The sequence below is a fragment of the Loxodonta africana genome, chromosome 10, assembly GCF_030014295.1.
Source record: "Loxodonta africana isolate mLoxAfr1 chromosome 10, mLoxAfr1.hap2, whole genome shotgun sequence".
In the NCBI taxonomy this organism is placed as follows: Eukaryota; Metazoa; Chordata; class Mammalia; order Proboscidea; family Elephantidae; genus Loxodonta; species Loxodonta africana.
Window position 1 is genome coordinate 14,900,890 of NC_087351.1, and position 25,572 is coordinate 14,926,461.

The 25,572-nt window shown below is 39.0% G+C and overlaps 1 protein-coding gene across 1 annotated transcript in view; it reads right to left on the minus strand.

Annotated features, from left to right (window-relative positions):
* Positions 1-12,028: 12,028 nt before the first annotated feature.
* KNL1 (kinetochore scaffold 1) overlaps positions 12,029-25,572 on the minus strand; it is a 60,485-nt gene continuing 46,941 nt past the window's right edge. The window contains exons 19-26 of the mRNA XM_010598347.3: positions 25,396-25,435; positions 24,501-24,602; positions 22,078-22,178; positions 18,845-18,913; positions 18,028-18,137; positions 17,720-17,838; positions 17,422-17,544; positions 12,029-13,570 (exon numbers count right to left, since the gene is read on the minus strand). Coding sequence (XP_010596649.2) covers positions 13,456-13,570; positions 17,422-17,544; positions 17,720-17,838; positions 18,028-18,137; positions 18,845-18,913; positions 22,078-22,178; positions 24,501-24,602; positions 25,396-25,435 — 779 coding nt within the window. The 3' untranslated portion in view covers positions 12,029-13,455. The remainder of the gene's footprint in view (positions 13,571-17,421; positions 17,545-17,719; positions 17,839-18,027; positions 18,138-18,844; positions 18,914-22,077; positions 22,179-24,500; positions 24,603-25,395; positions 25,436-25,572) is intronic.

Sequence of the window (25,572 nt, forward strand, 5' to 3'; positions counted from 1 at the left end):
CTGACTGAGACTAGAAGGACCCCAGTGGTCTTGGTCCCTAGACCTTCTGTTAGCCCAAGACAGGAACCATTTCCAAAGCTAACTCTTCAGACAGGGATTGGACTGGACAATGGGATAGAAAATGATACTGGTGAAGAGTGAGCTTCTTGGATCTAGTAGACTTAAGAGACTATGTTGGCATCTCCTGTCTGGAGAGGAGATGGGAGGGCGGAGGGGGTCAGAAGTTGGCTGAATGGACTAGAAGAGAGAGAGTGGAGGGAATTGCTCATTAGAGGGAGAGCAATTAGGAGTATATAGCAAGATGTGTATAAGTTTTTGTATGAGAGACTGACTTGATTTTTAAACTTTCATTTAAAGCACAATAAAAGTTAAAAAAAAAAATCCAGAAGGGTGTGCATCAGGGTTGTATCCTTTCACCATACTTATTCGAGCTGTATGCTAAGCAGATAATCTGAGAAGCTGGACAATATGAAGAACGTGGCATCAGGTTTGGAGGAAAACTCATTAACGAACTGCAACATGCCCGTGACACAACCTTGCTTACGGAAAGTGAAGAGTACTTAAACCACTTACTGATGAAGATCAAAGTCTACAGCCTTCAGTACGAATTGCATCTCAACATAAAACAAAAATTCTTACTAGACCAATAAACAACATCATAATAAATGGAGAAAATATTGACGTTGTCAAGGATTTCATTTTACTTGGCAAATCTGCAAGAGATGTCACCTTGAGGACTAAGGTGAGCCTGACCCAAGCCACAGCATTTTCAATTGCCTCATATGCATGGGAAAGCTGGGCAATGAATAATGAAGGCTGAAGAATTGATGCCTTTGAATTATGGTATTAGTGAAGAATATTAAATATACCCTGGACTGCCAGAAGACTAAACAAATCTGTCTTGGAAGAAGTACAGCCAGAGTGTTCCTTAGAAGGGATGTTGGTGAGACTTTGTCTTCCGTACTTTGGACATCTTTTCAGGAGAGACCAATCCCTATGAGAAGGACATCATGCTTGTTAAGTAGAGGGTTGTGGAAAAAGACGAAGACCCTCAATGAGATGGATTGACACAGCGGGCTTAAACATAGCAACGATTGTGAGGATGGTGTAGGACTGGTAGTGTTTCATTCTTTTGGTCATAGGGTCACAATGAGTTGGAACCAACTTGATGGCACCTAACAACAACAACAACAACATGAAGAAACAGAAGACCATTCTAGGGAGCTTTGCTCTTTCTTTTAGGTAATGGGGAACTCACTGAAGGTTTTTAAGCAGCTGAGTAATATGGTTAGATTTATTTTTCCCCCAACTACCATTTTATACGGAAACCCTGGTGGCATAGTGGTTAAGTGCTACGGCTGCTAACCAAGAGCTCAGCAGTTCAAATCCGCGAGGCGCTCCTTGGGAACTCTATGGGGCAGTTCTACTCTGTCCTATAGGGTTGCTATGAGTTGGAATCCACTGGATGGCAGTGAGTGGGTTTTTTACCATTTTATATTTGTAGAGTACTTTAAAAGTTTACAAAGTTTTCATTTAATCCTCAACACTGTTACCCTGCCGCTGTGTAAAGGATAGAGGTCAACAGAGTGAGAGTGAAGCCAGCAAAGCTGTTAGGAAAGTCTGCATTATTTCAGGGAAGAGATGAGGGCTTAAGTTAGAACGGTGACAGGGAACAGATTCAGGAAGCATTCTGGAGGTAGTATCAACCTACCTAAGTGATTACAGATTGTACTGGTGGATGATACTGGACCTTAACTTCCAGTTCTTCACATACAGTCTTAGAGCACCTGCAAACCCAGTCCCAACTTCCTGAGTGGAATCATGACTTTGACCTTTCTGGCTACAACTGCTTGGGCCAACAGTGTTTATCTGACCCCAAGTCAATCACATTAAAAAAAAAACTAAAAACTTTATTTAGACATAATTTACATACTATATAATTAACCCTTCAAAGTGGTTTTTAGTGTATTCACAGATAGGTGCAACCATCACAACAGTCAATTTTAGAATATTTTTTATCACTTCAAAAGAAAGACTTTACCCTTTAGCTATCACTGTCTATCTTCTTAATCCTTCCCTCCTTCCTCCCGGCTAAAGTAATCACTAGTCATTCTGCCTGTATAGCTTCCCTGTTCTGGACATTTCTTACGAATGGAATCATATAATGTGGTCTTTTGTGACTGGCTTCATTCATTTAGCATAATGTTTTCAAGGTTCATGATGTAGTGTGTATCAGTACTTCATTCCTTTTTATTACCAAATAATATTCCATTCTATAGCTATACCAAGGAGCCCTGGTGGTGCAGTGGGTAAGTGGTCAGCTGCTAACCGAAAGATCAGTGGTTTGAACCCACCAGCCACTTTGTGGGAGAAAGATGTGGCAGTCTGTTCCCATAGATTACAGCCTTGGAAACCCTATGCGGCAGTTTTACCCGGCCCTATAGGGTCACTGTAAGTCAGAATAGACTCAATGGCAATGGGTTTGGTTTTTTTTGATTTATGGCTATACCACATTTATCCATTCCTCAGCTGATTGCTGTCCACAGCATATTCAATATTCTTAGCCAGCACCACAATTCAAATGTATCAGTTCTTCTTCTGCATTCGTTTTTCATTGTCCAGCTTTTGCATGCATAAGGGGCAACTGAAAAGACCATGGCTTTGGTCACGCGCACTTTAGTCATCAAACTGACATCTTTCTTTTTAAAATTTAAAGGTCTTTTTGTAGTAGATTTGCCACAATGCAATGTGTTATTTGATTTATTGACTGCTGTTTCCATGAACATTGACTGTCAACCCAACTAGAATGAAATGGTTGGCAATTTCAGTTTCTTCATTTATCATGATGTTTATCGATCCAGTCGTGAGGATTTCCTTTTTTTCACATTCATGTGTAATCCATACTGATGACTAGTCTTTGACCTACAACAGTCAGTGCTTCAAATTGTGTTCATTTTTGGCAAGTAAGGTTGTGTTATCTGCATCTCACAGGGTGTTAATTAGTCTTCCTCCAATCCTGATACCCTGGTCTTCTTCATATGGTCCAGTTTCTTGGACTATTTGTTTAACACTCAGATTGAATAAGTAAGGTAGAAGGATATAACCCAGCCACGTACATTTTCCAGGTCTGAACCACACGGTATCCCCTTGTTCTTTTTGTTTGACTGCCTCTTGATCCATATACAGGTTCTGCATAAGCACAAGTAAGTGTTTTGGAATTCCTATTCTTTGTAATGTTGTTCATAATTTCTTGTGATCCGCACAGTCAGATTCCTTCATAAAGTTGTTAAAAAACAGGTAAATACCTGTCAGGAATTCTCTACTTTCAGCCACGCTCCTTCTGACATCAGCAACGGTATCCCTCACTCCATGTGCTCTTCTAAATCTGGCTTGAACTTCTGGCAGTTCCATGTTGATGTACAGCTGCAGTTTCTTTTCTTTTTTTTTTTATATTCAACAAAACACATTATAAGACTACAATAATTAAAACGGTATAGTGCTTGTACAAACTCAATGAAACATAGTAGTTATCCCAGTGTATTAGTTTTTTTTTGAATTGTACTTTAGGTGAAGGTTTACAAAACTAGCTTCTCATTAAACAGTTAGTACACATATTGTTTTATGACATTGGTTAACAACCTCACAACATGTCAACACTCTCTCTTCTTGACCTTGGGTTCCCTATTACCAGCTTTCCTGTACCCTACTGCCTTCTCGTCCTTGTTCCTGGCTGGTGTGCCCCAGTAGTCTCGTTTGTTTTATGGACCTGTCTAATCTTTGACTGAAGGGTGAACCTCAGGAGTGACTTCATTACTGAGCTAAAAGGTTTTCCGGGGGCTATACTCTCGAGGTTTCTCCAGTCTCTGTCAGGCCAGTATGTCTGGTCTTTTTTTTTTTTTAATTTAATTTTTATTGTGCTTTAAGTGAAAGTTTACAAATCAAGTCAGCCTCTCACACAAAAACCCATATACACCTTGCTAATTACTCTCCCCCTAATGAGACAACCCACTCTTTCCCTCCACTCTGTCTTTTCGTGTTCATTTCGCCAGCTTCTAACCCCCTCCATACTCTTATCTCCCCTCCAGGCAGGAGATGCCAACATAGTCTCAAGTGTCTACCTGATCCAAGAAGCTCACTCCTCACCAGCATCCCTCTCCAACCCATTGTCCAGTCCAATCCATGTCTGAAGAGTTGGCTTCAGGAATGGTTCCTGTCCTGGGCAAACAGAAGGTCTGGGGGCCACGTCCACCGGGGTCCTTCCAGTCTCAGCCAGACCATTAAGTCTGGTCTTACAAGAATTTGGGGTCTGCATCCTACTGCTCTCCTGCTCCCTCAGGGGTTCTCTGTTGTGTTCCCTGTCAGGGCAGTCATCAGTTGTAGCCGGGCACCATCTAGTTCTTCTTACATCTGGTCTTTTGAGAGTTAGAATTTTGTTCTACATTTTTCTCCAGCTCTGTCTGGGACCCTCTATCGCGACCCCTGTCAGAGCAGTTAGTGGTAGTAGGTGGGTACCAACAATTGCATCACTCTGATGTCTGTTTCTGTCATCACATCTCCTTCTCTGACTCTTAAACACTCTTCTCCCTTTTGTAAGGACTCTTGAGATTACATGGGGCCTACCTGCATAATCCAGGATTATCTCTCCATCTCAAGATCATTAACTTAATAACATGTGCTAAATCACTTTTGCTGTGTAAAGAAGCACATTCACAGGTTTCAGGGATTAGGACATAGACATCTTTGGGGGCAGCCATTATTTTGCCCACCACACGCAAAAACAGACACAAATACATAGAGAGCTTTAATATATGATAAAGATGGCATCTCAGATCAGTAGACTACTGGTGAAATGGTGCTGTGATAACTGCATCACAATCTGGAAAAAAATAAATTTGGATCCATATCTTATGCAGGATAAATTTCCAAATGGATCAAAGATGTAAAGTATGAAACCATGAAAGTTCTAGGAGAAACCATGGATCTCAGAGTGGTGGAAATCTGAATATGACACAAACCTCACAAGTTATAAAAAGTATTGATATATTTGACTACAAATCAAAAAACCCGCTGCTGTCGAGTAGATTCCAACTCATACTGACCCTATAGGACAGAGTAGAACTGCCCCAGAGAGTTTCCAAGGGGCGCCTGGTAGATTTGAACTGCCAGCCTTTTGGTTTGCAGCCATAATTCTTAACCACTGTGCCACCAGGGTTTCCTATTTGACTATATATCTTAAAAATTCCATATGGCATAAAAAAGGAATGAAGTTCTAGTGGAATATTATTCAGCCATAAAGAGAAAGTTCTGATATGTATTAGAGCTTCGGGCAACAGGCACTCATTGCTAGGAGGACTGATATAACCATTTTAGAGGGCAGTTTGGTAGTATCTGTGAAAAACTATGAACACAACTACCTTTTGATTCAGCAGTTCCATTTTTAGGAAGCTATCCTACAGATAAACATGTACGAAATTTCAGCCGTTCGCAGTTGTTGGTTGCCATAGAGTCAAATCCAACTCATGGCCACCATATGTATAAAGAAACAAAAAGTTGCCCAGACCTGCTTATCAATTAGGGTAGAGGACATCCATCCAGTGAACTATGATGCAATTAAAGGGGAAGAAAAGATGTACTGGAAGCTCTTGCACTGATCTGAACCTGTTAAGATACGTGGTTAAGTGAAAAAGGCAAAGTGAAGAACAGTGTGTATTGATATGCTGTTATTTGTGTAAATAAAAGACACACACACATATATTTGCTTTCTGTTTTTCTTTCACACACACATGCATGCATATACACACACGTATATATATATATATGGAGCCCTGGGGCACAGTGGTTAAAGTGATTGCCTGCTAGCCAAAAGTTTGGTGGTTCGAAACCACCAGTGGCTCTACAGAAGAACGATGTGGCACTCTGCTTCTGCAGAGATTTACAGCTGTGGAAACTGTGTCAGAATCCACTTGAGGTCACTGTGGTGGGTTTGGGACGCACACACACATATACACTCACACCTGTTTGCATACATGTTTGCTTTTTTATGCACAGAATATCTTTGGAAAGATAGGAAAAAAAGAAAAACTGGTAAAGTTGGTTGCCTATGGGAAGGGAAACTGGGTGACTGGGGGTGAAGGTGGATGAGAAACTTTACTCTCATTTTGGTACTTTTTGAATTTTGTACCATGAAAATGTATTATCCATTTAAAAGCTTAAAAACAAAACCAGATTTAGGTCAAATCTTTTTTAAAGGACTCACAATAAAATTTTCATTTTGGAAAATTTTACAAGGATGGGGGAGCACCGAGAGCGAGACCTTGGCATAGTCCAGGGAAGAGAGAAACTGAATCTGGCATCAAGAGTTGCTAGTAGGCACACTCCCATAAGGCCGAAAGTGTGATTCATCAGACTTCCCTAAGGCCTGGATGAACTCTCAGAACTACTTCTTTGCTCTAGTTACTTGATCACCAAGCAAGCTTCTTTTCTCTCCAATTTTTTATTTTGAAAACATTCAAACCTATGGACATGTTGAAAGAATAGTACAATAAAAAGCTGCATAACCATCACTCAGATTCATCAATTGTTAATATTTCGCTATATTTGCTGTTTTTCTCTCTCACACACACACATGCATGCACATATACACATATACTTTTAAAAACATTTGTCCTAAAAGTAAGGACATTCTTCAAAGTAACAATAATATAATACACCCAAGAAATTTAACGTTGGTACAAAAATATCTAATATATAGAGTTTATATTGAAATTTCCAAATGTCCCCAAAATATCATTTATAGATTTTGTTTTGATACAGAAGTCGATTGAGGATTAAGCATTGCCTTTCAGAAATTTTAATTTTTTTTTTTTGTAACCTAGCAGAGTTCCCCTGCCTTTTGTTTTTCATGACTGTTTTAGTCACCTAGTGCTGCTTTAACAGAAATACCACAAGTGATGGCTTTGACAAAGAGAAATTTATTTCTTCACAGTAAAGTAGATTAAACGTTCAAATTCAGGGTATGGGCTCCAGGGGAAGGCTTTCTCTCTCTGTTGGTTCTGGAGGAAGGTCCTTGTCCTCAATCTTCCCCTGGTTGAGGAGCTTCTCAGGTGGAGGGACCCTGGGTCCAAAGGACACGCTCTGCTCCTGGTGCTGCTTTCTTGGTCGTGTGAGGTCCCCAACTCTCTGCTCATTTTCCTCTCCTTTTTATCTCTTGAGAGATAAAAGGTGGTGCAGGCCACACCCCAGGGAAACTCCCTTTACCTTGGATGGGGGATGTAACCTGGGTAAGGGTGGTGTTACAATCCCACCCTAATCCTCTTTAACATAAAATTACAATCACAAAATGGAGAACAACCACACAATACTGGGAATCATGGCCTAACTGAGTCAACACATTTTGGGGAGACACAATTCAATCCATAACAATGACATTGACATTTTTGAAGAATGTAAGTCAGTTGTCTAAAGAATGTCCCACAATCTGGGTTTGACCACTTTACTTCCTCATGATTAGATTCGGGTTAGAATTTTTTATAAGAAAACTATATAGGTGATGTGTATCAAGCAATCTATCCTTACTAATTGAACTTCCCTAATGCCCTGACATTTGCCCTGACGACAGGAAAGGGATTTCTTGAGTAGCAGACATGCGTTGTAAATAAATGAACTTGCTAACCAAAAGGTTGGCAGTTCAAATCTACCAGACGCTCCTTGGAAACTATGGGTCAGTTCTACACTGTACTATAAGGGTCACTATGAGTCGGAATCGACTCGACGGCAACTGGTTTGGTTTTACCTACAAGTGTATTTCCCCCTGGTTTTGCTGATTGCTTAAGATTCAATCAGATATGAATTTCACTCAATTTTATACCCAGTAAGCCCATAAGCATCCAGTTTTCCTATGAAAACTAAGCTCAGCTGAACCTTGAGAAACATCTCTGTGTTAGCCATATATGCATACGTTTTTATAAATGTAATAGCTACCATTTATTGAGTGCTTATCTTGTGCCGGCGCTTCATATGCTTGAGCTCACTTAATCGTCACTACAACACTACGGAAAAGTATTACTGTTTTACAAATGAGGACAGTAAGACTTAAAGAAGTTAAGTGTGTTGCCCAAGTTCACAAAGCCAGCAATGGGCGTGAGGATTCAAATCCAGGCTTCTTAGAAACTTGTGACAGGTTTAGCTGCATTGCTTCACGTCGGTCGTAACGGCAAAGGCATCCAGAGGCCAGAAGGAAAGGGAAAGAGAGCCTTTGATTCTTTGCCTTTCTCATGGCAGACATTGCTGGGGCAATGGAATTCCAGGTTCTAGCAGAAGATGATGAATATCTTCATTCCTGTCTCAGCAATGGCTGACCTTGGGCCACATCCCAATCAAAATAGCAGATTTCAAACTTGACTGGACCCAGTAAACAACCATATAAACCTGGCAACCTGGCACACAATCAGCTCAGACTCGCTAATGACCCAGAACCTGACGACTCTGAATATACTTACCACTGGACACACTGACCAGTCTGGAGCCTCCAAGAGTCCTGTGCAATGAACATCAACTAACCATCCTGGGATAGAAACACTTGCCCTACTCCCAGGACCCTGAGAGCTCTTTGCTTATCTTGCCCATGTGCAGAGGGTGGGAAAAGAAGATGTTAGAACCAGAGTCGTTTGTAAGAAATCTTCTATTTATATAAAACATCGATGTGTGTTTTCCCCGGAGTTCAACTGGACATAGTTATTTCATGATTACCCTAAAAGCATTTTGGGATAACATGGGAACCACATCAACTGATTATAAATGTTGATACTAACAGGTGACTGTTCTTAAAATTTGTGTTTGAGTTTTCTTATTAAATCTGATATTAGAATTTCTACAAGTAATGTTTAAAATCATAACTTTTTGAACTTACAGTTGCAAAAAAGTGTTTAAAAAATTATATGTTTTTCTGAGTTTGACTTAGGAACAGATTTTAGACACAATCTGTTTATATATTGTTATATTTGTATACTTAGCCATGGACAACCATATATTGCTCTCTCACGATAATGATTACTGCAGTAATGCTGTCCTGATAGTCATTGCTGTGTTTATAATAAAATATATGGATAAATAAAATGTTAATGTTTTACTAATAACCATTGAGATCTTCAGGGATAGTGTATGTTACATTGGATAATAGCTGCTATACAAAAGTCTTTTGTGAGTTTGGTTAGTACAAGTCCAAATATCTTGCAGCAATAATTTGGGTACCTGGATATCTGAGGATTGGACTCTGAATTTTGTGGTTCTCTCAGAGGAAATGACACCTTGGTGATTAAAATTTTCTACTTCATTACTCTTTGCCCTGGTTAAATATTTCTGATAAAATATTTTAAAAGAGATGGAAAATACATATTTGTACCAATTGGGATTTATTATCTTTCCAACCTAAAACACCTTGGCCTTCTTCAGATGTGACTGTAATTACTCTCAGCTGAGCGTTTGGCTGTTAACCAAAAGGTCAGCAGCTCAAATCCACCAGCCTCTCCTTGAAAACCATATGGGGCAGTTCTACTCTGTCCTATAGGGTTGCTCTGAGTGAGTCGGCATCGCTATGAGTCGGAATTGACTCCAGAGCAATGTTTTTTTTTTTTTTTTTCCATTTCCTTTACTGACTGTGATTGTTAAAATTGTATGTCAGCTTGGCTGGGCCATGATTCTCAGTGATTTAGCTGTTAGGATATAGTCTGGCAGTCATAATAATGATGTAATCAACTCCGTGCTGCGATCTGATATAATGTGATCGACTCCATGATGGGATCTGCTGTCAGTAGCCAACCAGTTGAAAGGGAGTCTCCTTGGGGGGTGTGGCCTGCATCCAATATAGGTGGACTTTATGGCAAGACTTGTGGGCTTTTGCTCGCTCTGGATCCTGCAGCTGGCTCCTGTTCATCTGACCTCCTGTTCTTGGGACTTGAGCTAGCAGCTTACTCACCGGTCTTGGGATTCATCAGCCTCTGCAGCCTGTGAGCCAGAAGAAGCCTCCAGCCTGACCCAGGGACTTGGGACTTTCCAGCCCCTAAAACCATGTGAGCTATTTCCTTGAAGTAAATCTCTCTCTCTCTCTATGTATATAGATGCTTCACTGGTTTTATTTCTCTGGAGAACCCAGCCTAAGATACTGACAAAAAAAAAAAAAAGACAAACATATATATATATTTTAAATTTCTCCCTTTAGGAGATGAGCTGGGCAGTGACAAAAATATTACTTAAAAAGAAATACATAACCTTAAGTATTTATTAGAAAACAAAAATAATGAGTGAGACGTCTACCATCACAAGGAGTTGGAAAAAGAACAGCAAAATAAACCTAAAGAAAGACAGGCAGATATATATATATAAAGATATAAACAGGAATTAACAAAACAAAAAAAAAACCCCCAAAACAAAAACCCATGGTGACCCCAAGTATGCTGAATAGAACTACAGTCCATTGGGTTTTCAAGGCTGTGACCCAAATGTGAGAGCTAAAACTATAGAATTTCCCAAAGAAAACCCAGAAGTAAATTTTAATGATCAACAACAACAAAAATAGACAGATTAGACTTGACTAAAATTTAAAATTTTTTGCTTCAAAGGAGACCATCAAGAAAGCAAAAAAAAAAAAAAAGGGCTCGAGAGAGCATTTTCCCAAAAGAGATACAAATGGTTAACAAGCATATGAAAAAATGCTGTGTTAGTCACTAAAAAAACAAAAACAAAAAACAAACCCACTGCTGTCAAGTTGATTCCAACTCATAGTGATCCTATAGGGCAAAGTAGAACTGCCCCACAGAGTTTCCAAGGAGCACCTGAGGGATTTGAACAACTGACCTCTTTGTTAGCAGCCGTAGCACTTAACCCCTACACCACCAGGGTTTCCTCCCTTAGTCACTAAAAAAAAAAACTAGGGGAATGCAAATCAAACCCTCAATGCGATACCACTTCACACCCACTAGATGGCTAGAATCAAAAGATAATAACAAGTGTTAGTGAGGAAATGGAGAAATTGGAACCCTCATACATTGTAGGTAGGGATGTAAAATGGTATAGTTGTTTTGGAAAACAGTCTGGCAGTGTCTCGAGTGGTTAAATTTAGGGCTACCACATGATCCAGCAATTCCATTCCTAGGTAAATATCCAAGAGAAATGGAAACCTATGTCTACACAAAAACTTGTACATGAATGTTTATAGCAGTCTCATTCACAACAGCCAAAACGTGGAAACAACCCAAATGTCCATCAGTTCGGAAATGTGGTTTTACCATGAGTCTTAAATAGGAGGTTTGAAGTTGGACGGTTCCACAAAATGTGGTATGTACATACAATGGAATATTTGTCCATAAAAAGGAATGAAAGATTGATACATGCTACAACATGGATGAAACTTAAAAGTATATTATGTTAAATAAAAGAAGCCAGACCACACATTATATGATTCCATTTATATGAAATGTCCAGGACAAGCAAATCTATAGAGACGGAAAGTAGACTAATGGTTGGTTTAGGGGTGTGGGGGGAAGGCAGGTTGGGGAGGCTAAAACCTGAGAGCAAGGTTTTCTTTTAGAGGTGATGAAAATGTTCTAAAATTGATCATGGTGACGGTTGCACATATCTATGAATATGCTAAAAACCATTGAAGCGTACACTTTAAATGAGTGAACCACATGACATGTGAACTATATCTCAATAAAGCTGTTTAAAGAAAAAAAAACCCACATATAGAATGCTGGTCCCCATTCCCAGGATTTCTGATTCAGCAGTTTTGGGCTAAGGCCATAGAATTTCCATTTCTCCACGTTCCCACGTGAGCCTGATGCTGCTAGCCTTAGCTCGTAGGAATGACAGTTTCTTGAGAACCTTCAAAATAATTCTCTTTTACTGTCCTTCTAGAGACTCAGTTTTCAAACAGGTGTTTCTAGAAGGAGCTTTCTTTGGTATATCTTCAAAGATCTGTTGGGTACATGGTAAAATACTCTTTACTTCATAAAGAGATCCTGCTTAGTAAAGATTTCATGTAATAAACTTATTTTAATAGTGCAAAAAATTATCTGCTTTCCAGTCATTGAAGGAAAAACTTCCAAATAATTTTATGAAACTAATACTTTGACAATTACAAATGCAAATAACCAGGTAAATATTACAATTGTGTACTCCAAATCCAGGAAAGCAGAGGCCATCATTACAAAGTGAAATCATTCTTAGAGCTGGTTATTCCAGAGTGCCAAAACATCTACTTTTTAGGCTTACAGAAAAGAAACATAACAACTCCAATAAGAAAGTTAATTTAAGACTTATGGTAAACAGACCATACTGATGACTTTAAAAGTTTTTTAAGCAGTTCATGGAAAAAGGAAACATGAAGCTCAAAAGACCATGTGATCTTTTGACCTCTATCTCAGAAGTACAACCAATTAAGAGGGAGGATAACATTCATGGAACGCATAGGAATTTAACCTGATCCTAAAGTAAAAACAAATTCTTAAGATGAATTAGTTAAAAAAAAATACAAATATATTTCAGTTTAGCATTAAATACAAAAGAAACAAAAAACTATCATGATTAGGATTTGACTACAGGTTGGGTGAAAGTTTTTCATATTTGTAGACTTCACAGATGATACTGGCCATTCAGTAATCGATGGATATGTTTATTTTTGTGTATGAGGGTGTGGTTTCAGAAACTGACACTGATGTTAAGTTCATTACTACCACCAGAACTTGACAAAACCGGCGTTTTGGATGTGATACCGTTTGAAGTGTAACTACTATGTCAGAAACACCAAAAACAACATTACTATATTTACATATATACACTGGACCAAAATGAATTAACTTTTCCTAGAAAAAAATATACATAATGAATAAGAAAACACTAATATACACTATATAATAAAAGATGGCAAGGGCCTCCAGAAAAGATGGCAACCATTCCAATAGCTGAGTGTTACTGCTTTCTGTTAACAGCATTTCTGGAATGGAGAAAGAGAATGAGTAGTTTGTACACAGGTATGTCTCCAATTCAGAAATACATGCCAAGCAGAAGCCAGGCTACCGAAAAATCATAGCTCTCTATATGGGGAAAATAGCTAATTTTTGGTCAGTGGTAATACCCCCTCTTATATGTAAACACTGCTCTTTAATTGTTCTTTAGCAGAGAGTGCCACTTAGTTAGAAGAAATTTTCCCTTACTATCCCACTACTAAAATCTTTGGGAGAAAGATAAGCAGGTTGATAGCAGGCTATTTGAGGCCTCTCATCATTCCTGACGGTAGAGACTTAGAAACTAACTATACAAATTAACTATAATATTTCTAGAAGGAATTTTACCAGACTTCTTTCTAAGACCTAAAAGGCCAAAGGTTAAACGGCTATGGAGGCCCTGACATGTCATTATTAAATGCATCCTGCTTGGTTGTTACAGCTGCAGTCCATGAGTCTATTGGTGGAAACGGCAGTCCTGAAGCAGATCTCGGTAAATTTGTTTGACTACATTCTTCAGGTAGTTGTCCTCTAGTGGCACATTAGATAAAATGGCAGCAATTTCATCTTGGCTGTAAGAATAAAAAGTTAATTAATTTTTCTGGTAACAAACTTGTCTATAATTTGATGCGATGTGTGTTCTTAGGTCCTTCTCTAAGTTTTCTAGGAAGTACGAACAAATGAGCATTTCTGGAAATAAACAGACTGTCCAGTTTGAAATGGAATGAATCCCAAAAAGGTTTAGGAATCAGTTCTGTATGTAACTGTGAAGATCTTAACCTAGCTGCTTTCTCTGGCTCTAAAAATCTAAATTGTTGGTGTTTGCTAAAGGATTTGAGGTAGGAACATTCTAAGTTCTGCCATCTTCCAGTCTGTCAGCTGTGTGACTAAAAAGATGCAAAATGTATCACAGCCTGGTAAATATGAGACATTTTTCGGTCTGATTCCATAGACTGAAAAATGTATTACAAATGCACAGCTTTTTAAGTGATTATTCTGTTTTTAGGACCATAAAAGTTGTTTAGATATGATCTGGGCTAAGCTTATGTAGGAGTTTTTCTTTCTTGACTTCTGTTTTAAAAAAAAAAAAGGGTATTTAAAAAAAATGAAAGAACAGACTACAGGCATACCTCGTTTTATTGCACTTTGCAGATATTGTGTTTTTTGTTAAGTTGAAGGTTTGTGGCAACCCTGTGTTGAGCAAGTCTATCAGAACCATTTTTCCAACAGCACGTGCTCACTTTGTGTCTCTGTGTCACATTTTGGTAATTCTCGCAATATTTCAAACTTTTTCATTGTTATTATATCTGTTATGGTGATCTGTGATCCTTTATGTTACTATTGTAATTGTTTTGGGGTGCCATGAACCGCACCCGTATAAGACAATGAACTTAACTGATAAACGTTGTGTGTGTTCTGACTGCTCCACTGACTGGCCGTTCCATCTCTCTTCCTCTCTTCAGGCCTCCCTATTCCCTGAGACACGACAATATTGAAATTAGGCCAATTAATAACCCTACAATGGCCTCTAAGTGTTCAAGTGAAAGGGAGTGTCGCATGTCTCTCACTTTAAATCAAAAGCTAGAAATAATCAAGTTTAGTGAGGAAGGCATGTCGAAAGCGGAGCAAGGCCTCTTGCGCCAAACAGTTGGCTGAGTTGTGAATGCGAAGGAAAAGTTCTTGAAGGAAATTAAAAGTGCTACTCCAGTGAACACACGTCTGACAAGAAAGCAAAACAGCCTTATTGCTGATACAGAGAAAGTTTTAGTGGTCTGGATAGATCAAACCAGTCACAACATTCCCTTACGCCAAAGCCTAATTTAGAGCAAGACTCTAACTCTACTCAATTCTATGAAGGCTGAGAGAGGTGAGGAAGCTGCAGAAGTTGCACAGCTTGGTTCATGCGGTTTAAGAAGCCATCTCTATAACATGAAAGTGCAAGGCGAAGCAGGAAGTGCTGATGTGGGAGCCGCAGCGAGTGATCCAGAAGATGTAGCTGAGATAATCGATGAAGGGGCTGCGCTGAGCAACAGGTTTTCCGTGCAGCCGAAACAGCCTTACACTGGGAGAAGATGCCGTCTAGGACTTTCACAGCTGGAGAGGAGAAGTCAACGCCTGGCTTCAAACCTTCAAAGGACAGGCTGACTCTCTTGTTAGGGGCGAATGCAGCTGGTGACTTTAACTTGAAGCCAGTGCTCATTTAGAATTCCGAAAATCCTAGGGCCCTTAAGAATTATGCTAAACCTACTCTGCCTGTGCTCTGTAAATGGAACAACAAAGCCTGGATGACAGCACATCTGTTTACAATAGCATAGTTTACTGAGTATTTTAAACCCATTGTTGAGACCTACAGTTCAGAAAAAGATTCCTTTTAAAATATTACTGCTCGTTGACGGTGTACCTGGCACCTAGTCACCCAAGAGCTCTGATGGAGACGTACAAGGAGATGAATGTCGCTTTCATGCCTGCTAACACATCTGTTCTGCAGCCCATGGATCAAGGAGTAATTTCAACTTTCAAGTCTTATTATTTAAGAAATACATTTTGTCTGTGGGGACCATGGTCTTGGGGAACATCTAGCTCAATTCATATAACATAGTTTATAAAGAAAACGTTCTATATTCTACTTTGGTGAGTAGCATCTGGGGTCTTAAAAGCTTGTGAGCAACCATCTGGGATACTCCACTGGTCTCACCCCACTGGAAGCCAAGGAGAATGAAGAAAACCAAAGACACAAGGGAAAGATTAGTCCAAAGGACTAATGGACCACAACTACCACAGCCTCTACCAGACTGCGTCCAGCACAATTAGACGGTGCCCAGCTATCATCAACTGCTCTGGCAGGGATCACAACAGAGGGTCTCAGACAGAGCTGGAGAAAAATGTTGAACAAAATTCTAACCAACAAAAAAGGACCAGACTTACTGGCCTGACAGAGACTGGAAAAACCCCTAAAGTATGGCCCCTGGACACCCTTTTAGCTCAGTAATGAAGTCACTCCTGAGAGTCACCCTTTAGCCAAAGATTAGATAGGCCCATAAAACAAAATGAGACTAAAGGGGCACACCAGCCCAGCGGCAAGGACTGGAAGGCAGGAGGGGGCAGGAAATCTAGTAATAGGGAACCCAAGGTCTAGAAGGGAAAGTGTTGACATGTTGTTGGTTTGGTAACCAATGTCACAAAACAATATGTGTACTAATTGTTTAATGAGAAGCTAGTTTATTCTGTAAACCTTCATCTAAAGTACAATAATTAAAAAAAAAAAAGCATTTTGTAAGGCTATAGCTGCCATAGATAGTGATTTCTCTGATGGATCTGGGTAGAGTAAATTGAAAACCTTCTAGAAAGGATTCACCATTCTAGATGCCATTTAAAACTCTTGTGATTCATGGGAGGAGATCAAAATATCAACACTGACAGGCGTTTGGAAGAAGTTGATTCCAACCCTTATGGATGACTTTGAAGGGCTTACGAGTTCTGTGGAGGAAGTAACTGCAGATGTGGTAGAAACAGCAAGAGAACTAGAATTAGAAGTGGAGCCTGAACATTGCTGCAATCTCGTGACAAAACTTGAACGGATGAGGAGTTGCTCCTTGTGGATGAGTAAAGAAAGTGGTTTCTTGAGATATAATCTACTCCTGGTGAAGATGCTATACGTATTGTTGAAATGACAACAAAGGATTTAGAATATTACATAAACTTAGTTGATAAATAAGCAGCAGGGGTTGAGAGGATTGACTCCAATTTTGAAAGTTCTACTGTGGGTAAAATGATAACAAACAGCAATAACAGGCTACAGAGAAATCTTTTGTGTCCTTTCACAAAACATTTCTCTGTAGCCTGTGATGCTGTTTGTCAACTGATGGGGCAAACTTCATTGTCTTATTTAGAAATTGCCACAGCCACCCCAACCTTCAGCAACCACCACCCTGTTGAGTCAGCAGCTATCAACATCGAGGCAAGAGGCTCCACCAGCAAAAAGATTACAACTCACTGAAGGCTCAGATGATGGTTGGCAGTTTTTAGCAATACAGTATTTTTTAATTAAGGTGTGTACATTTTTTTTTTAGACATAATGCTACTGCACACTTAATAACATTGCAGTGTAAACATAACTTTTATGTACACTGGGAAACCAAAGAATTCATGTGACTCGCTTTATTGCGGTGGTCTGGAACCGAACCAAACCTGCAATATCACCAGGTATGCCTGTAATGGTCTCTAGCTTACACTGGGGATAGCAATAGAGGTCACTGACTTTAAAAGAACGAATTCTTCAAGATGAAGTCAGAGAAGTGACACATAAGCCCTTAGCTATTACTATGATCCATCCATTTGCTGACCACTTTAAGGAATCTTCCAAATGAAATAAATAAAGGTGAAAAAGTAGTTGGGAGCCCTATAATGCCAACCCTTTACTTACCCAATGTTCCCAAGGTGATTCTGAATGGAGAAAGGTAACCGGACAGATGGATAATGGGCTGAGAGGCACAAAGTTATTTCAAACTTAGCAAATGCTGCAGAGCTGGAGAATAAAAGCTTCAATCTACAAAAGACAAGATCCACAATTAAAAATACAAAACAAAAATAGACTGAAACACAAATCCATTTCCCTTTTACATTGACATGTGAAACGGAGGTGTAATTATTTCTTGTCATTATCAAACATGAAACACGTTAGTAGAATATATATTTTAATAAGTTTTCGAGTAATTACGTACTCAGTATTATTTACATCTATGTTCATGAGGTTATAATTTGGTCCCCATCTCTTTAAGAATTCAATCTCTTCTCCAAGGAATCTGCAATGGCTCACTACCAGCGAAATTTCTTGAAGCATCTGGGGAAAAATGAAGGGGGGTAAAAAAAAAGATGAAAACATTTCAGCGTTTAGTGATTCTTTTATAGTGTAAAGAAAGTTAAACAATTGAATATATTTATCATTTCAGGATCCACTGTTGCATATATAAAATTTCAGTTCTGCTTAGAGAGCATAAATTTTCCTTTAAGCACCACAATCAGACTTTACCTTGGGCACCTGATGTTGTGTTGTACATGTCTTCTTCCAGGATTCCTGCTCCTCAATGTACTGGAAAATAAGCTTATGAACTAAAAGGGAGGAAGGAGGAGCTTTATCCTCTGGGGAAGGAAAAATTAAAAGAAGAGTATTGTTTATTATTCATATGTTGTATATAAACTGGAAATACTATACTATGTAAGCTGGAAATACTATATTATGTAAGCTGGAAATATTCTCAAACTACTAGATACATAAATATTCTCTTCCTTTTTATTTTCAAATACATATGTGGTGTTTTTTAAAATTTTTATTTCGAACATATATATCGTACACAAGACATTCCCATAAAAACTCAAGACCTTATCACATACAGAGTAAAATTTTCATTTGACAGTATGAGCTTAACTGTAGTTTAAATCCTGGCCTCCCTTACTGGCTGACCGATCTTAAGCGTACCAACTTTTTGAGCTATATTTTCCTAATGTTTAAAATGGGGAATAATACCTATCTCATAATGTTGATGTAAATAATAACACATGTCTGATACAAAGTAAATACTCATATTGGTAATTTTTAAATTATGGAACTAGCTATTATAATCATTGCTCAAGGCCTAGTAATAATAAAAAAATCATTTTAAAACCTACCCTTTTTAAATTCTACATATTTGCAACATTAGCCAATAGCTTATATTTAATACACATTTCTAAAGACAAATTATTATTATTGTTTATATTTAACTTAGCATGTGAAAGTGTTCTCAAGGAGTAATTTATACCTGTAAATTATCATCAAATTTTTAGAGGCTCAAATGTTTCTAACTTACCATCCAAAAGAGATTGAAAATTCAGGTCAGCGATCTTCTTGTAATCCTTGTTTAGGAAAGGAAGACCAACTAGGAAGAACCAGGATAAGGATTTCTTTTTACTATATGATTTTAAGCCACATAAAACTAAGTACTTTAGAGTCCTACTCCTTCTGGGTAGCAGGGTTTTTTTATAGGTGGTTGAAGGTTTCTCCTTGAATCTTTTGAGTATATTATTCTCTGTATACAGTAAAGGCTCCCCTGAGACTGCTGAACTACAGTGATTGGCAGGCCTTTGAAGGAAATTTAAGGCATAGTACACAGCTGTATTTGTTAAGGTCTGACCCCTAACCTCTGTGCAAAGATAGTTTTATTTTCAGGAACCATAGTGAAGAGTCTGGCTCCTGGCTATGTATTTCTCCAGCCTCACTATAGGCAATTACAAATTTCCTCCTGGCAGGCCTCAGGAGGAAAGCTGCCTTCCCCAAGCAGACTTGGTGCATAGCCAGTGCACTACAGACTCTGAAGGGAGCTTCAGTCAAGGATGCAGCCACACCCCACCCGCAATGTTCTTATGAATATCTGCATCCCTAGCCTAGGCACTTCCACAGGGAGGCTTCTTTGGCAGGTCTTCCTTTGGCACCTCTGCTGAACCTTCCTTATCGGGTGAAGTGGGGAGGACCCTTGAAAACATTTTTGCCCAGTCTGACCCAATGCTCAGTATTTTTCATTCCTAGCATTTCCCTTGATCTCCCCCTGGCCCTTGGGTTTATAAAACTGCAGAAACCTTTTGTTTGAGGCTCCCTCGGCAGTGAGACAGTCCCTACATCTGCACTGATCCACCTGACCCTCACTGGGCACTATTCCTGGGGAAATATGGGACAAGAGGCAGTGGTGCCTTCTCTGGGTTTCTCTTGCTTATAGCTATCACAGTAAGTGATCAAAGCCTTGGCTGTTACTTTCATTTTGGATCATTGTCTTAATTGACTATTCTGACACCTGACAGCTCAGCTCAGCTCAGCTCTACCCAGCTCAGTTCCCTGACACATATAAAAGGGAAACACAGGTGGCTATGAGCCCCCACTCTGCTATCCTTGTATCAATAAAGATGAATTATGCTTTTAGTATTACAGTAATGGGTTTTACGTAGCCAGGAGAGCTGCTTGCTCTTCCAGACTAGAAAGTTATCTCCTGTCTCTCAAATTCTTTTTTCTTTGTTGAATGTTTTTATACATGTTACACACCCTGGATACCATAATGAGAGAAACGGACAAGAAGCTTACAGCTTAGGGAGACACGCAGATAACTACATTAATAAATAAAACAAAAACTTCAAACTGTGACACCGGTACTCATTGCCACTGAGTCGATTGCAACTCATAGCAGCCCTATGGGACAGAGTGGAGCTGCCCTATAGGGTGTCCAAGGTGGATTCAAACTGCTGACTTTTTGGTTAGCAGCTGAGCTCTGAACCACTGCACAACCAGGGCCCCTCAAACTGTGATAAGTGGTATTAAAAAACTACCGGAAGCAATAAGAACATCTAACAGAAGGTAAGTGGTAGAGAAGGTGGGTAACAGAAAAGCCTGGGAAGATTTTCCTAAGAAGGTGATAATTTAGCTGAGCTCTAAAGGGTTATTAGTAGGAATTTATTTCATAAAGAGGGAGAAAAAGCTTCCAGGCATAAGAAATCTAAGCATGAAGGTCCTGAGGTAGGATGGAATACATCTGTAATGGATTTAATTGTGTCCCCCCAAAATACCTGTCAATTTGGCTAGGTCCTGATTCCTAGTATTGTATGATTGTCCACCATTTTATATGTTTTCCTATATGTTGTAAATCCTATCAGTGTGATGTAATGAGATGGATTAGTGGCAGTTGTATTGATGAGGACTACAAGATTAGGTCGTGTCTTAAGCCTAACTCTTTTGAGCTACAGAAGAGAGAAGCAAGCAAAGAGACATGGGACCTCATACGACCAAGAAAGCAGTGCTGGGAGCAGAGCACGTCCTTTGGACCTGAGGTGCCTGTGCTGAGATGCTCCCAGACCAAGGGACGATTGATGACAAGGACCTTCCTCCAGAGCCAACAGAGAAAGCCTTCCCCTGGAGCTGATGCCCTGAATTTAGACTTGTAGCCTACTGGACTGTAAGAGAATAAATTTCTCTTTGTCAAAGCCATACACTTGTGGTATTTCTGTTACAGCAGCACTAGATGACTAAGACAACATCTGAGCACAAAAGACCATGATCACTTAAGGAAATGAATGAAGTCCATTGTGGCCAATGCGCAGAGAACAGGTGGGAAGGTAGTATAAGATGGGGCAGGAAACAGGGAGAATTCAACGAATGCAGGGCTTTACAGGCTATATAAATATTTTGATCATTAGCCTCAGAGTACTAGGTATATGGTCAGATTTTTAACGATCACTCCAGCTACACGGTAGAGAAGGAATTGGAGAGGAAAAGGAGAAGATCCAAAAAGACCAGGTTAGTGATGACTACTGACAGGAGAAAATATGGAGAAAAGTGAATGAATATTAAGAAGCTAAAATCAGTAAGTCTTTTTGGCAATATAAATATGCATAGTGAGGGGGGAAGAGGTATAGGGTAATTCCTAGGTTTTAATTTTGGACTTCGATAGAAGTTGATGCTATTCATTGAGAAAAGGAACAATTAAGGAGAATCAGGTTTGGAGGCTGGGAGGTTGTAAAGATCTTAAGTTCCAATCTGGCTAAGTTTGGCCACGTTGCCACTGACTGGTCCAAGAGAAAAATACCTACAGATACTGACAGGAGACACCAATAAAACAGTTGGGATTCTATCCAATCACTATACAGTGAGGGCTACCCATTATTTTGATAAGCCTACCTTATACACAGAACTTCTCATTAATTTTTTAGGGTCTCACTCTTAAACATGAGAAAACAATGAAAAATCACCAGCAATTAGAGTAAATCCTCCATCACAAAAAACTGAGACAGAAAAAAGGCACTCGGGGAAACAGATGTGAATAGCATATTTATCCAACAGGCAAAATTTCTATTATCTAATGTAATTCAACAATGGACAACTTTCATTAGCTTAAAAAAAAAGCAAAACAATTCTCACTGATTAAAGTTATCACATCTTCTAAGATTTTCAGCAGTGCTTTCATTATGTGAGTAATTATTATTGTATTAAAATAAAGATTTGAATCTCTAGTGAGTTTAGCTATAGACTTGTTCTACGGAGGAGTTGTCCTTTTTTACTTACCTACTGCCTCTCCAAAACTAATAGTGAGCTCCACTGTGTCATAAAGAAAGGTGAACACAGCTTGGTCATCGCTCCACTCAATGATATCCCATTCAGACAAGCTGGAGAGACAGAAATAAGGTATTTCCTTGAGATAAAAGAAGAGTGATAAATTCTGATTCTACTCAACAGTACCAGCAGTACCTGGTCATGTTTACAACTGGATTAATAGATAATCGATATTTCCATTAAAATATTCTGAATGTACAATTTTATGGCATTGAAAGAAATAAGAACCAATTCAATCTTAAGTTGTAAATCTGAGAGAAGTCAAGTCTAGGCAATGAAAAGTGTTAAATATTTTAAAAACCATAATTTCATAGCTCTCCCACTCTGTTATTTTCAGTTTAGTGTTGAATGGACTGACTCTTTTTGAGGCTGTACTGTGTTGTTGTTGTTAGGTGCTGTTCAGTCAATTCCGACTCATAGTAACCCTATGTACGACAGAATGAAATACTGCCCAGTTCTGTGCCATCTGTGCAGTCGTTGCTATGTTTAAGGCCATTGTTACAGCCACTGTGTCAATCCATCTCATTGAAGGTCTTCCTCTTTTTACTGACACTCAACCAAGCATGATTTTCTTCTACAGGGGCTGGTCCCTCCTGGTAACATGTCCAAAGTACAGAAGATAAAGTCTCACCATCCTCCAAATTAAGGATCATTCTGGCTATACTTCTTCCGAGACAGATTTGTTTGTTCTTCTGATAGTCCATGGAGTATTCAATATTCTTCACTAACACCAAAATTAAAAGATGTCAATTCTTCTTTGGTCTTCCTTATTCATTGTCCAGCTTTCACATGCATATGAGGTGACTGAATATACCATGGCTTTTTTTTTTTTTGGGGTCAGGCGCACCTTAGTCTTCAAAGTGACATCTTTGCTTTTTAACACTTTAAGGAGGTCTTTTGCAGCACATTTGCCCAGTGCAATATGTTGTTTGATTTCTGACGGCTGCTTCCATGGGTGTTGATTGTGGATCCAAGTAAAATGAAATCCTTGACAACTTCGATATTTTCTCTGTTTATCATGATGCTGAGGATTTTTGTTTTCTTTATGCTGGGGTTCAATCTATACTGAAGGCTGTAGTCTTTGGACTTCACCAGTAAGCGCATCACGTCCTCTTCGCTTTCAACAAGCAAGGTTGTTTTATCTGCATGTTGTAAGTTGTTAATGAGTCTTCCTCCAATCCTGATGCTATGTTCTTCTTCATATTGTCTAGCTTCTTGGATTATTTGCTCAGCATACAGCTTGTTCTGACTGATGATACTGAGCTTCTCCACGGTCTCTTTCCACAGACGTAGTCAGTTTGATTCCTGTGCCTTCCATCTGGCAAGGTCCATTGTATAGTTGCCATGTTGTTGAAAAAAGGTATTTGCAATGAACAAATCATTGGGCTTGAAAAATTCTATTTATTATGTGATCTCAGGCATTTCTATCATCAAGGGTATATTTTCCAACTACTGATCTTTCATCTTCGTTTACAACTTTCCCATTCCAATCACCAGTAATTAGCCGTGCATCTTAATTGTATGTTTGATCAATGTCAGACTGCAGTAATTGGTAAAAATCTCCAATTTTTTCATCTTTGGCATTAGTGGTTGGTGTATAAATTTGAATAATGCCTGTGTTAACTAGTCTTCCTTGTAGGCATATGGATATTATCCTATTACTGACAGTGTTGTACTTCAGAATAGACCTTGAAATATTCTTTTTGACAATGAATGCGATGTCATTCCTCTTCACTTTGTCATTCCCAGCATAGTAGATCATATGATTGTCTGATTCAAAATGGCCAATACCAGTCCATTTCAGCTCACTAGTGCCTAGGATATTGATCTTTAAGCATTTCATTTCATTTTTGACAATGTGTAATTTTCATACATTCCATGTTCTGATTATTAAAGGATATTTACAGCTGTTCCTTCTCATTTGAGTCGTGCCACATTAGCAAATGAAGGTCCTGAAAGCTTTACTCCATCCATGTCATTAAGGCTGACCCTACTTTGAGGAGGTAGCTCTTCCCCAGTCATATTTTGAGTGCCTTCCAACCTGAGGGGCTCATCTTTCAGCACTATACCAGACAATGTTCTCCTGCTATTCATAAAGTTTTCACTGGCCAGTCTTTTTAGAAGTAGATCATCAGATCCTTCTTCCTAGTCTGTCTTAGTCTGGAAGCTCTGCTGGAACCTGTCCACCATGGGTGACCCTGGGGCATAGCTTCCGGTGTCATAGCAACACGCAATCCATCATAGTATGACAAACTGACAGACGAGTGGTTAAAAAGAGTTACATATGTAAAAACATATCAATTGCTCCAATAGGTCCAGACAACCTACTCAAACAGAGGATAAAACACAAATTAATGATGCCTGCTTTTTCTTACCTCAACTGATCTAAAAGCTCTTCGGTTCTATTTGTTTGTTTTTTTGCAAAGTCTATTTGAGCAAGGGTCTCCTTTTTCTGTACGTCCAGTTCTAAGAGGCTCCTGCAATCATCACAGAAAGATAAGTCTTTCGTTAGATAATTCAGACCCTATCAATATAAAAGGTCTATGACAAAAAGTCACAAGCTAGACAGCTCTCTAGGAAGGTAATAATGCAGGTGTATGGCACCCATTTCTGCATCCTCAGATGCTTTTTTTGTTGTTGTTATTTGTTTTTTTTAATAACCTAAAAGTGTTGGTCTACTTAGGAAAGGCCTAAGTCAGTGTCTCTCAAATTAGAAACCATGAAGATATGCTTGGGGGTTCACATGTTCTTTGAGATGGTTTTTAAAATTTACATTTTTACTTTGATAATAGAAATATTAATATAAGCATGTCTTAAATCCTAAGGATGCCCACCTCAAAGCTGTCTACATTTGGTTTTGTGGGTGAGTTTGCTGGCGCTAAATAGAGCCTATGTTTGGGCAGCCATTTTGCATCAATCTAATTTTAGCCAAAGTTATCAACTGTCAAGTTAATGTTATCAGTTGGAACTGTATTGGTTTTGTCATTATTTGTATTTAAAACAGCTTAATGTTAGGTTTATTTTCTTTAAAAGGATCCTAATATTCAAACTTGAGAAATACTGGACTTTCCTTGGGTTCCCTGGAAACAATAAATGCTTAGAAGATATTGTTGACTAAGACGGCCCCCAGGGTCCAGTTCAAAGTGGAGCAGAAACCCTGAGCCTGTCGTGGTGGAGAGTCACACCCACAGCCTGGTCAGTCTCTGGAGGTAGGATATCATTTGCCTGGTGGACTTTAGTATCATATTTTCTAACGCTCACAGGACTGACCTTTGAAGCTCTTCTTCTTCCATTTTTAGCTGTTCCAGCTCTTTGAAAAGAAAATTACAAATCTATGAGAATGAACACATTCAAATGTTGTCATAAAAATATGTTTCATTGAAAATTCTGACTTTATCTCACCTAAAATACATGTACACAGAACGGATTTGTTTTTCATTTATTTTA